The sequence below is a fragment of the Nomascus leucogenys genome, chromosome 3 (genome assembly GCF_006542625.1).
Source record: "Nomascus leucogenys isolate Asia chromosome 3, Asia_NLE_v1, whole genome shotgun sequence".
Taxonomy (NCBI): domain Eukaryota; kingdom Metazoa; phylum Chordata; class Mammalia; order Primates; family Hylobatidae; genus Nomascus; species Nomascus leucogenys.
The window spans coordinates 135658565-135671958 of record NC_044383.1 but is presented as its reverse complement, the minus strand read 5'-3'; the positions used below and the strand labels follow the sequence as shown (position 1 = coordinate 135671958).

The following is a 13394-nucleotide window of genomic DNA, read 5'->3' as shown; positions in this document are numbered from 1 at the left end:
AAAAAAAAAAAAAAAAAAGAAAAATGAAAGTAATAGTCTATTTGAGCTGGTCTTCTAGATAGAATATTATACCTCAGATTCTACTGAGCTGCTTTTTAAATATTGTTCAATATTTGTCCTTAATTTTTTTGAGAGAAACAGCCTATCTCTTTGAACTTAATCTATTTCCCTATATCTGTCCCTCCATATCCTTTACCATATCCATATAATTACCAGAAGGGGCAAATATTTTATTTTATTTTATTTATCTTTTATTTATTTATTTTTTATAGACATGGCATCTCACTATGTTGTTCAGGCTGGTCTTGAACTCCTGGGCTCAAATGATCCTCTTGCCTCGGCCTCCCAAAGTGCTAGGATTATAGGTGTGAGTCACCATGCTCGGCCTAGAAAATATTTTATTTCATAAGGAGTCTTAAGTTTGTCAGTGAAGGACTTTTTAGACCTTTTGTTGTTAGGCCAAAGACTTTTACTTAAGTCTAAGCTTTTGTTTAAAGGTACTTAAGATTAAATCATGTAAGTTATAAAGCAAAACATTATCTTAAATTTCATTTCAATATTATATATATAGTTTTTTTTACCATTTTCTGGTTTTTTTTTTTTTTTTTTTTTTTTGAGATGGAGTTTCTCACTTGTTGCCCAGGCTGGAGTGCAATGGCGCAGTCTCAGCTCACTGCACCCTCCACCTCCTGGGTTCAAGCGATTCTCCCGCCTCAGACTCCCGAGTAGCTGGGATTACAAGAACCCACCACCACACCCAGCTAATTTTTGTATTTTTAGTAGAGATGGGGTTTCACCATGTAGCCAGGCTGGTCTCGAACTCCTGACCTCAGGTGATCCGCTTGCCTTGGCCTCCCAAAGTGCTGGGATTACCGGCATGAGCCACCATGCCCGACCTACCATTTTCTTATTGTAAAATATACATAACACTTTACTGGGGTTTTTTTTTGTTTGTTTGTTTTGAGATGGAGTCTCACTCTGTTGCCCAGGCTGGAGTGCGGTGGCGCAATCTCGGCTCATTGCAACCTCTGCCTCCTAGGGTCAAGTGATTCTCCTGCCTCAGCCTCCCGAGTAGCTGAAATTACAAGTGTGCACCACCACATCTAGCTAATTTGTTTGTACTTTTAGTAGAGAAGGGGTTTTCACCATGTTGGCCAGGCTGGTCTAGAACTCCTGACCTCAGGTGATCTGCCCGCCTCAGCCTCCCAACGTACTGAGATTACAGATGTGAGCCACTGCACCCAGACTTGGCCATTTTTAAGTATACAGTTCAGTGGCATTAAATACATATATAATGTACAGCCGTCACCATATCTAGTTTTTAGGCTGAGTTAAGACCCATTACTATAATACAGTTGAATCAAAACTATATATAGGTTTTTGAGGGTTTTTTTGAGGCAGGGTCTCGGTCTGTTCCCCAGGCTGGAGTACGGTGGTGCAATCATGGCTCACTGCAACCTTAACTTCCCAGGCTCAAGCAATCCTCCCACCCAGCCTCCAGAGTAGCTGGGACCACAGGCACAAACCAACATGCCTGGCTTATTTTTTTTTTTAGAGATGGGGTATTGTTATGTTGCCCAAGATTAGTTTTTAAATTGCGTCAAGATTCCTTTTCTCTTTTATTTTTGAGGTGGAGCCTTACTCTCAAAACTAGGGCCATTTTATTGCATTCCAGACTGGATGACAGAATGAGACCCTGTCTCTAAAAAATATTTGAAAAAAAAAAAAGACTGCTTTTAAAAAAATACCTTGGTCGCATATGAATTGAGACCTTTTTTAGTCTGTAGGTTGTGACCCATTAGCCATAAAATTAGTATATTCTGATCAGTGTTGTATTGATTTTTTAGAAATTATTTACTGATGTATAATAGTTGTACATATCTTGGGCATACACATTATATTTTGATTCCTGTATACAATATCTAATGATCAAATCAGGGTAATTGGGGTTAATCAGCATTTAAAAAGTTAATTAAACAGCATAAAAATTATCAAAGTAGGGTTGGGCATGGTGGCTCATACCTGTAATCCCAGCACTTTGAGAAGCTGAGGTGGGAGGATTCCTTGAACCCAGGAGTTTGAGGTTATGGTGAGCTATGATCATGCCACTGCAGTACAGCCTGGGCAACAGAATGAAACCTTGTCTCTAAAAAATAAAAATAAAAGTTTGACAAAAATGAAACTTTCACAAGTTGTGCTTTGATGGGTTTTTTTTTTCCCCTTGGGCTCAATCAATTCTCTCATCTCAGCCTCTCAAGTAGGCAGGACTACAGGCATGGGCCACCATGCCCAGCTAATTATTCTTGTAGAACTTTAAAGTTATGCCTAACTTTTCAATTTGTTACGCAATTTATTTTATTTTATTTTATTTTTTTGAGATGGAGTCTCACTCTGTTGCCCAGGCTGGAGTGCAATGGCGCGATTTCCGCTCACTGCAGCCTCTACCTCCTGGGTTCAAGCGATTGTCATGCCTCAGCCTCCCGAGTAGCTGGGATTCCAGGTGCCCGCCACCACACCCAGCTAATTTTTGTATTTTTAATAGAGGTGGGGTTTCAACATGTTGGCCAGGCTGGTCTTGAACTCCTGACCTCAGGTGATCTGTCCTCCTTGGCCTCCCAAAGTATTGAGATTACAGGTGTGAGCCACCGCACCTGGCCTGTTATGCAATTTATTTATTTATTTATTTATTTATTTGAGCCAGAGTTTCGCTCTTGTTGCCCAGGCTGGAGTGCAGTGGCACGATCTCCGGCTCGCCACTGCCTCCGCCTCCCAGGTTCAAGCAATTCTCCTGCCTCAGCCTCCCCGAGTAGCTGGGATTACATGCACGTGCCAGCACACCCAGCTATGCAATTTAAATAAGAATATAAATTAGTAGTGTGATTTAGTTAGCCTGGGTTTTTTTTTTTTTTTGAGACAGAGTCTTGCTGTGTTGCCCAGGCTGGAGTGCAGTGGCACGATCTTGACTCTCTGCAACCTCCACCTCCTGGGCTCAAGAGATTCCCCTGCCTCAGCCTCCCAAGTAACTGGGACTATAGGCGCCAGCCCCCATGCCCGGCAAATTTTTTGTATTTTTAGTAGAGATGGGGTTTTACCATGTTGGCCAGGCTTGTCTCAAACTCCTGAGCTCAAGTGATCCGTCTGCCTCAGCCTCCTAAAGTGCTGGGATTACAGGCGTGAGCCACTATGCCTAGCCTATCCTGGATGTTTAATTCATTTTATCAGAATTAATTTTGCAATTGAGGGCTGGGCGTGGTGGATCACGCCTGTAATCCCAGCACTTTGGGAGGCCTAGGCGGTTGGATCATGAGGTCAGGAGATCAAGACCATCCTGGCTAACACGACGAAACCCTGTCTCTACTAAAAATACACAAAACTAGCCAAGCATGGTGGTGGGCGCCTGTAGTCCCAGCTACTCGGGAGGCTGAGGCAGGAGAATGACCTGAACCCGAGAGGCGGAGCTTGCAGTGAGCCGAGAGTGATCACGCCACTGCATTCCAGCCTGGGCGACACAGCGACCCTCCATCTCAAAAAAAAAAAAAAATTGCAATTGAAAACCTAAATTTAATGAACTGTTATTAACATTTTGATAGAATATCTTGATGTGGATTACTGGATATCTGATATCAAAATGGAGTTTTCTAACATCTCTAATAAATGGCCCTCATTTAATTTTGACAGTGATATAGAAATTTAAAGATCCATCTTCTTCTTTGAAATCAGGTTTGGCAGGAAATAAATGTGGAAGCTAAACATGTTAAAGATATCATGAAAACACTAGAGAGCTTTAAACTGGACAGCACTCCCTTGAAAGCAGCACAGCATGACCTTCCAGCTTCTGAGGGAGAAGTCTGGTCCATGCCTGTACCTGTTGAACGAAGGTAAGCGGAGACCTTTTAAGAAACCAGTTAGCCCAAGAAGCTTATAGCATTGATTATATCTAGGAGGAGGATGGGGTGGCTGAGAGACAGGAATGGGAGGGAGTTTTCTTTACTGAACGTTGTCTCTTTTCTAACTCACTGGTCTTGAACCTTGTGCCTTTTTGACCTATTTCAAAAAATAAGATTTAGGTAGGAATAATTTAAAAATATGCTTTTGTGAATGACCTTAAAGCGGTAGAGACAGTGTTATCTTGCGGAAGGAGAATGGGGTTAGGAATTGAAATATCCAAGCTCTGTGTCTGTCTTTGCCACTCTCTGTAGCTTTGGGAAAATAATAGAACCTTTTTAGGCCTCAGATTTTTCTTTTTTTCTTTTTTTTTTTTTTTTAGACGGAGTCTCGCTCTGTCACGAGGCTGGAGTGCAGTGGCGTGATCTTGGCTCACTGCAACCTCCATCTCCCGGGTTCAAGCAATTTCCCTGCCTCAGCCTCCTGAGCAGCTGGGACTGCAGGTGCACACCAACATGCCCGGCTAATTTTTTGTATTTTAGTAGAGACAGGGTTTCACCATGTTGGCCAGGCTGGTCTCGATATCCTCACCTCGTGATCCACCTGCCTTATCCTCCCAAAGTGCTGGGATTACAGGCCTGAGCCACCGCGCCCAGCCAGGCCTCAGATTTTTCTTATGCAAAGAGATTAAGTTAGACTAACAAACAGTGGTTCTCAAACAGGGATCACAGAATATTTCTTTTCATCAAGGTATAACGAAAAATGGAAAATTTTTCTAAATTTGCTAAAATAGAAAAAAAAATGGGCTTTTTAATTCATAGAGAACAGTAAATATAAAATGTTATGAATTTTAGGGCTTTCTCTGGCTTTTTTTCCCCAACTTCCGACTACCAAGTGCGAGCAAATGAACAACTAGTTACTGAAATACTGAAATACTGTAACTAGCCAATCATGCATAGTTTTACTGCACATTTTTAAACTGACAAGTGTGCAGGTGGACGTTATCTATTTCACTTACATAATAGATTTCCTAGTTTGTATTGTAGATTTAAATATTGACTGTGTCATGCCTTTCTAGAAAGAACACTTATGACTTCCCAGGTTCATTGCCCGTTAACCTTGCATTAAGATGTTGCTCAGATGGTTTTGAGTTTTAACATTTTGTCATTGCAAGTCTGATTTCTTGTTTTTTGTTTTTTTTGTTTTTTTTTTTTAAGACTAGTTAAGTGCAGTAGTGAGAAGGAGGGGAAGAATAGAACAAAGAGTTTGATCTGTGACTGTGAACAATCAATTGAGATAATTCACTACCTTCGGACCAGTCTTGGTTGTATATTATTTTATTGTATTTTATTTATTTGTTTTTTGAGATGGAGTCTCACTCTGTCGCCTGGGCTGGAGTGCAGTGGCATGATCTCGGCTCACTGCAACCTCTGCCTCCTGAGTTCAAGCAATTCTCCTGCCTCAACCCCCCAGGTAGCTGAAATTACAGGCACCTGCCATCATGCCCAGCTAATTTTTTGTATTTTTAGTAGAGACAGGGTTTCACCATGTCGGCCAGACTGGTCTCAAACTCCTGGCCTCGTGATTCGCCCACCTTGGCCTCCTAAAGTGCTGGAATTACAGGCGTGAGCCACCACACCCGGCCTGGTTGTATTTTATAATACAAGTGCTGGATTATACACCCACAGTGTCCTGAACTATTTTTGGCTATAGGTGTTATTTTATTTGTTACAATAAGCCTTCCAAATAAGTCATATTTTCCCTGTATTTCCGATAAGACAGCTGAGATACAATAAGGTTGGGTAACTTTTTCCCACTATCACAAAACTGATAACTGGTGGAGCTAGGATTTGAACCTAGATATATTGTGTTTTATAATAATGATTACAAAGCTGGCACTCTCTGCTGTAGCACTCCTAACAATCTCTAATTAAAAATGTGGATTTAGGGGCATCATTCCCAGAGAGTCTGATATAGTAGATAGCAGGTAGAACTCACGAATCTACAGGTGATTCTGATGTCGGTGGTCCATAGGTCACATTTTGAGAAGACCCATACCATCATGTTCTTGACATTTAAAATCAATGAGTATTGATTATTTCTTAGCCACTTTTATTTTTATTTTTATTTTTTTTGAGACAGAGTCTTGCTCTGTCGCCCAGGCTGGAGTGCAGTGGCGCGTTCTCGGCTCACTGCAACCTCCGCCTCCCGGTTCAAGCAATTCTCCTGTCTCTGCCACCCAAGTAGCTGAGATTACAGGTCCACAGCACCATGCACATCCAATTTTTGTATTTTTAGTAGAGACACGGTTTCGCCATGTTGGCCAGGCTGGTTTTGAACTCCTGACCTCAGGTGATCCACCTGCCTCCACCTCCCACAGTGCTGGGATTACAGGCATGAGCCACCGCACCCAGCCTAGGAGTGTCTTTTCTTTCTTTCTTTTTTTTTTTTTTTGAGACAGTTGTGGTCTGTTTCCCAGGCTGGAGTGCAGTGGCGCAATCCCGACTGACTGCAACCTCTGCCTCCTGGGTTCAAGTGGTTCTTCTGCCTCAGCCTCCTGAGGAGCTGGGATTACCGGTGCATGCCACCACACCCAGCTAATTTTTTGTATTTTTAGTAGAGATGGAGTTTTGCCATGTTGGCCAGGCTGGTCTCGAACTCCTGGCCTCACGTGATCTACCCACTTCAGCCTCCCAAAGTGCTGGGATTATGAGCCACCGTGCCCGGCTTGGAGTGTCTTTACTAATAGCGTGTCTCTGAGACTCTTCTCATTGTTACTGCCTTAAACTAGGCCCTCATCTCATGTCTCAGTAACATTTGTAATCACAAACATCTCACTGCTTTCTGTGTTTTCTTTATCAGTATATCATGTATGTTCAGTATTAGACAATCTTTCTAAAATATTTTCAGTGGATCCTTGTTGGCAGTTAGCTAAAAGCTAAGCCTCTTGAACTGGTATTCATGTCTTCTATGTACCGAACAATTTCTGCTCAGTATTATCACTTAATGTTCAGCATTATGTGTTAGACTGGTGTCTTTATTATCCTTTACATAGATTAAGCTCATTTTTGTTTCTTTGCTTTTCTTTATTCATGTTCTGTCTATAATTGTACCCTCTTGTTTAGTTCAACTCCTGCATTTCCAGTCCCAGTTTCTTTTCTGTCTTCATGAGGCCATTCCCATTGCCGTGGCGCTAGGTCTGTTTCACACCATCTGGTATACGTGCCTAGCTTTACATAGCTTCTGTCTGTTTAACTATACTGTGGTTTATTTGGGAATAGGACTCCTTTTTTGTTTGTTTGTTTTCCCCCTTGTAAATGGCTGCAACCAAATCTGGGAGCAGAGTAGGAGCCTAACGGATATTTGAGAAGTCTGAATCCTGCTATAGAAATAAGGATGAAATGAGGACCGACACAGGGGCTCACGCCTGTAGTCCCAGCTCTTTGGGAGGCCAAAGTGGGAGGATCGATTGAACCCAGGGGATTGATACTAGCCTAGGCAACATAGTGATACCTTGTCTCTACAAAATACAAAAATTAGCCTTGTGTGGTGCCATGTGGCTATAGTCCTTGCTACTTGGGAGGCTGAGGTGGGAGGGTTGCTTGAGCTTGGGAGGTCAAGGCTGCAGTGACAGAGCAAGACCTTGTCTCAAAAAATAATAATAATAATAAATACATAAAGATGAAATGAGGTAATGTATGTAAATGTAAAGCACTGAACTTGAGTTCTAGTAACTGTTCATAGCTAGTGCTATATCAGTTTTTTAAATGGGAAAATGATTAAATTTTATTAATTAAAACACAAAAATTATGGTATAGATTGAGCTTCCCTGATCCGAAAATTCAAAATGTTTCAAAAACTGAAACTTTTTGAGCACCAACATGACACTCAAAGGTCATGCTCAAAGGAAGTGCTCATTGGGACATTTTAGATTGTGGATTTTCAGATTAGAGATGCTCAGCTGGTATGTATATACAAATATTCCAAAATCTGAAAAAACCCAAATTTGAAATACTTCGAAGGGGTCTGTATATTCTAAATAAATGGTACCAAATTGCATATATACCATTGGATAAATGTGAATTGAATACTTGTACTGTATTCTGGTTGTCTCGATAAAACTCTCTTCTCTGATAATTTTTTTTCAGCTTCCAACAATCAGATGCATTCATCTTTGATATACAACAATTTCCTTTCTAAGTAGAGGTGACCATTACTTCCCCTCCATTATTTCTGTAATATAACTATACTGCATTCCTTTAATTAAATCACCAACATATATGTCAGATTTAAATTTTATTTTATTTTTATTTTTTTGAGACGGAGTCTCGTTCTGTTGCCCAGGATAGAGTACAGTGGCGTGATCTTGGCTCACTCCAGTCTCCACCTCCCAGGTTCAAACGATTGTCCTGCCTCAGCCTCCCGAGTGGCTGGGATTACAGGTGCGCACCACCACGCCTGGCTAATATTTTGTATTTTTAGTAGAGACGGAGTTTCACCATGTTGGCCAGGCTGGTCTTGAACTCCTGACTTCAAGTGATCCACCCACCTTGGCCTCCCAAAATGCTAGGGTTGCAGGTGTGAGCCACCGCACCTGGCCCAGATTTAAATTTTAGATCTTAGGTTTCAACATCCTGGAGTTTATTCAGTCGTGTCTTGTGTTCAGTTGTTGCATTGACTTCTTTAGTTCATAGACGCAAACTTATACAGTATGTGTGTTCATCCATATGTGGAGTTGATTATGATATTAATGAGTTTTTGTTTGATTAGACCCTCACCAGGACTTAGAAAACGCCAATCTTCTCAGTACAGTGACCCTAAATCACATGGTAATCGTCCAAGTACAACTGTCAGAGTTCACCGTTCATCTGCACAGAATCTTCACAATGACAGAGGGAAAGCCGTTCGTTGTCGTGAAAAGAAAGAACAGAATAAAGGAAGAGAGGAAAAGGTAAATGTTAATTGATTTTTATAAATGAAAAAGTTATTTCTGAACCGTAAAAATGAAGACTGTACAAATTTGTTTATTTTTTCTTTTTTTCCTTTTTTGAGACAGAGTCTCTGTCGCCCAGGCTGGGGTGCAGTGGCATGATCTTGGCTCACTGCAACCTCCACCTCCTGGGTTCAAGCAATTCTCATGCCTCAGCCTTCCGAGTAGCAGGGATTACAAGTGGGCGCCACCACATCGAGCTAATTTTTGTATTATTAGTAAAGATGGGGCTTCAGCAAGTTGGCCAGGCTAGTCTCGAACTCTTTACCTCAGGTTATCCGCCGCCCCCCCCCCCCACCCCCCCCCCCCACCGGCCTCCCAAGGTGCTGGGATTACAGGTGTGAGCCATTGTGCCCGGCCCAAATTTCAGTAAGTTATAGTCATCAGTTTGCCAGCGCTATAATAAAACCTTAGTTATTACTACATCTAGGCTGGGATTTTCCCCACTTGCAATTCAACAAATATTTTGGCTCTTTTTGGTAACTTTGTATTTTGATATAATTTCAAACTAGCAGACAATTTGCAGGAATGGTATAAGGAACTTCCATTTATACTTTACCTAGTTTTACCAATTATTAATATTATGCCTCTTTTGACTTATCATTTTCTTTCTCTGTATACCCTTTTCCTGAACCATTTGAGACTAAGTTGTATATATAATGCTCGTTTAACCTTCACTATTTCAGAATGTATATCCTGAGTACTAAGACATTCTTTTATGTAAAAACAACACAATTATCGGCTAACACCGTGAAACCCCATCTCTACTAAAAATTAGCTGGGCGTGGTGGCGGGCTCCTGTAGTCCCAGCTACTCGGGAGGCTGAGGCAGGAGAATGGCGTGAACCCGGGAGGTGGAGCTTGCAGTGAGCCGAGACTGCGCCATTGCACTCCAGCCTGGGCGATAGAGCGAGACTCTGTCTCGAGAAAAAAAAAAAAACAAAAAAAACCAACACAGTTATCAAAAGCTGTAAATTTTACATTGTTATAGTACTGTTCATCTAATCTACAGACCTTTGTAAAATTTTGCCAATTATCCCAGTAATGTCATATAGAGATTTTCCCCCTTCTGTCCCCGCTAGGTCAGATTACAATGAAGAAGCACACATCAAATTTAGTTATCATGTTTCTTTAGTCCCTTTTAATACAAACATCTCAGCTTTTGCCTTTCTTGGACTGGAATTTTTGAAGAATTCAGGCCAGTTATTTTGTGGAATATCTCTCAGTTTGGGCTTGCCTGATACTTCCTCAGGATTAGATTAAGATTATTCTTTTTTTTTTTTTGGCCAGGCATGGTGGCTCATGCCTGTAATCCCAGCACTTTGGGAGGCCGAGGCGGGTGAATCACTTGAGGCCAGGAGCTCTAGACTAGCCTGGCCAACATGGTGAAACCCCGTCTCTACTAAAAATACAAAAATTAGCCGGGTATGTTGGCAGGTACCTATAATCCCAGCTACTGGGGAGGCTGAGGCTGGAGAATCGCTTGAACCTGGGAGGCGGAGGTTGCAATGAGCTGGGATCACATCACTGCAGTCTAGCCTGACCAACAGAGGGAGACTCAGTCTCAAAAAAAAAAAAAAAAAAAAGATTATTCATTTTTGGCAGGCATACCATTGGTGTGGTGGTTTTTTTCTCTTAGTGTATCATATAAGAAGGCACAGGGCCGGGCGCGGTGGCTCACGCCTGTAATCCCAGCACTTTGGGAGGCCAAGATGGGCGGATCACAAGGTCAGGAGATCGACACTATCCTGGCTAACACGGTGAAACCCCGTCTCTACTAAAAATACAAAAAAATTAGCCGGGCATAGTGGTGGGGGCCTGTAGTCCCAGCTACTCGGGAGGCTGAGGCAGGACAATGGCTTGAACCCGGGAAGCGGAGCTTGCAGTGAGCCAAGATCGTGCTACTGCACTCCGGCCGGGGAGACTGAGTGAGACTCCGTGTCAAAAAAAAAAAAAGAAGGCATAGGGTTTCTGTTTGTCCTATTACTGGTGATAAGTTGGATCGCTTGGTTAGGTGGTGTCTGCTTGGTCTCTCCACAATAAACTTACCATTTGACCCTTGTAATAATTTGTGGAAGGTATTTTGAGACTATGTAAATACTCTGTTTCTCATCAATATCTCATCTAGTTTTAGCACCCAGTGATTCTTGTCTGAATCAGCTATTTCTGCACTGACTGCAAAATCATAATTTTCTAATGCCAGTATTGCTTCTATATTAATAATAAAAGCTGAATGTAGATGTTGCTTTGGTTTTTTAAAATTTTCGTTTGTTTTTTTTTTTTTTTTTTTTGAGACGGAGTCTCGGTCTTTCACCCAGGCTGGAGTGCAGTGGCGCGATCTTGGCTCACTGCAGGCTCCGCCCCCCGGAGTTCACGCCATTCTCCTGCCTCAGCCTCCTGTGTAGCTGGGACTACAGACCCCCGCCACCTCGCCCAGCTAATTTTTTGTATTTTTAGTGGAGACGGGGTTTCACCATGTTAGCCAGGATGGTCTTGATCTCCTGACCTCGTGATCCGCCCGCCTCGGCCTCCCAAAATGCTGGGATTACAGTCGTGAGCCACCGCGCCCGGCCACATCGTTTGTTATTTTTAATTTGACACATAATAATCATACATATTTATGGGGTACAGTGTGATAATTCAATACACATATACAATGGGTAATGATCAAATCAGAGTAATTAACATATCCATCACCTCAAACATTTATCATTTCTCTGTGTTGGGAATATTCAAAATCTGTTCTTCTGGTTATTTGAAAATGTACCATACGTTTTTTTTAATTAAAGTCACCTGGCTGGGCGTGGTGGCTCACTCCTGTAATCCCATCACTTTGGGAGGCCGAGGCAGGCAGATCACTTGAGGTCAGGAGTTCGAGACCAGCCTGGCCAGCATGGTGAAACCCTGTCTCTACTAAAAATACAAAAAAATATTAGCCAGGGGTGGTGGCACACACCTGTGATCCCAGCTACTTGGGAGGATGATGCAGGAGGATTGCTTGAGCCTGGGAGGCGGAGTGAGCCAAGATCGCACCACTGCACTCCAGCCTGGGAGACAAAGTGAGACTCTGTCTCAAAAAAATTAAAAAATAATGGTAATTGCAGTCACCCTATAGCACTATAGAACACTAGAATTCATTCCACCTATCTGGCTGTACTTTTGTATTTGTTAGCCAATGTCTGATATACCCACCTTCCCCTACCCATCCCAGCCTCTAGTAACCATTATTCTACTCTGAGATCAACTTTTTTAGCTTCATCATGAGTGAGAACATGTGTTATTTATCTTTCTGTGCCTGTCTTATTTCTCTTAACATGATACCCTCCAAACTCATCCATGTTGCCATGAATGACAGAATTTCATTCTTTTTTATGGTTACGTAGTATTTCATCACATATATATATATATATATATATATATATATATATGCATGCCACAGTTTCTTTATTCATTCGTCTGTTGATGGGAACTTAGGTTGATTCCATGTCGTGGCTATTGTGAATAGTGTTTATAATAGTGTGGCGGTTCCTTAAAAAACAAAAACTAGAACTACCATATAATCTAGCAATCCTGATGCTGGGTACATCCAAAGGAAAGGAAATGAATATGTCAGAGATATCTGCACTCCTATGTTCATTAATCCTATTCCTCCCAGGAGGAACCTCCATACTGTTCATAGTGGCTATATTACATTTCCAAGAACTTTGTATATGAATTCTTTCTGTAAATCCTCACCAGCATTTGTTAGTTTTTGTCTTTTTTTTTTTTTTTTTTTTTTGGAGACAATCTCACTCTGCTGCCCAGGCTGGAGTGCAGTGGCATCGTCTTGGCTCACTACAACCTCCGCCTCTCAGGTTCAAGCAGTTCTCATGCCTCAACCTCCTGAGTAGCTGCGACTACAGGCACACACTACCACGCCTAGCTAATTTTTTGTATTTTAGTAGAGACGGGGTTTCACCATGTTGCCCAGTCTGGTCTCGAACCCCTGAGCTCAGGCAGTCCACCTGCCTCAGCCTCCCAGAGTGCTGTGATTACAGGTGTGAGCCACCACGCCCGGCAGTTTTTGTCATTTTGCTAACACCCATCCTAATTAGGGCAAGATGGTATATCTGGTGGTTTTGATTTGCAATTCCCTGATGATTAGTGACATTGAGGATTTTTTTTCATATGCCTCTTGGCCATTTATATGTCTTCTTTTGAGAGATGTCTATTCCAATTCATTTACCCATTTTTTAATTGGATTATTTGTGGGGGTTTTTTTGCTCTGGTTTGAGTTCCTTGTATATTCTGGATATTAATCCCTTGTCAGATGAATAGTTTGCAAATATTTTCTCCCATTCTACAGGTTGCCTCTTTATTCTTTTAATTGTTGCCTTTACTGTGCAGAAGCAGCATGTTAGTTTTATGTAATCACATTTGTTTAGTTTTGCTTTTGTTGCCTGTGCTTTTGAGGTCTTCCTAAAATCTTGGCCCAGACCAATGTCCTGAAACATGTCTCCTACATCATTTTCTAATCATTT

The 13394-nt window shown here is 41.8% G+C and overlaps 1 protein-coding gene across 2 annotated transcripts in view; it reads left to right on the top strand.

The window, feature by feature from the left end:
- KATNA1 (katanin catalytic subunit A1) overlaps positions 1–13394 on the top strand; it is a 59923-nt gene that overhangs the window by 14149 nt on the left and 32380 nt on the right. For both annotated transcript variants that reach the window (XM_030809824.1, XM_003255861.1), the window contains exons 3-4: positions 3721–3878; positions 8656–8836. In XM_030809824.1, the coding sequence (XP_030665684.1) occupies positions 3721–3878; positions 8656–8836 (339 nt within the window). The remainder of the gene's footprint in view (positions 1–3720; positions 3879–8655; positions 8837–13394) is intronic.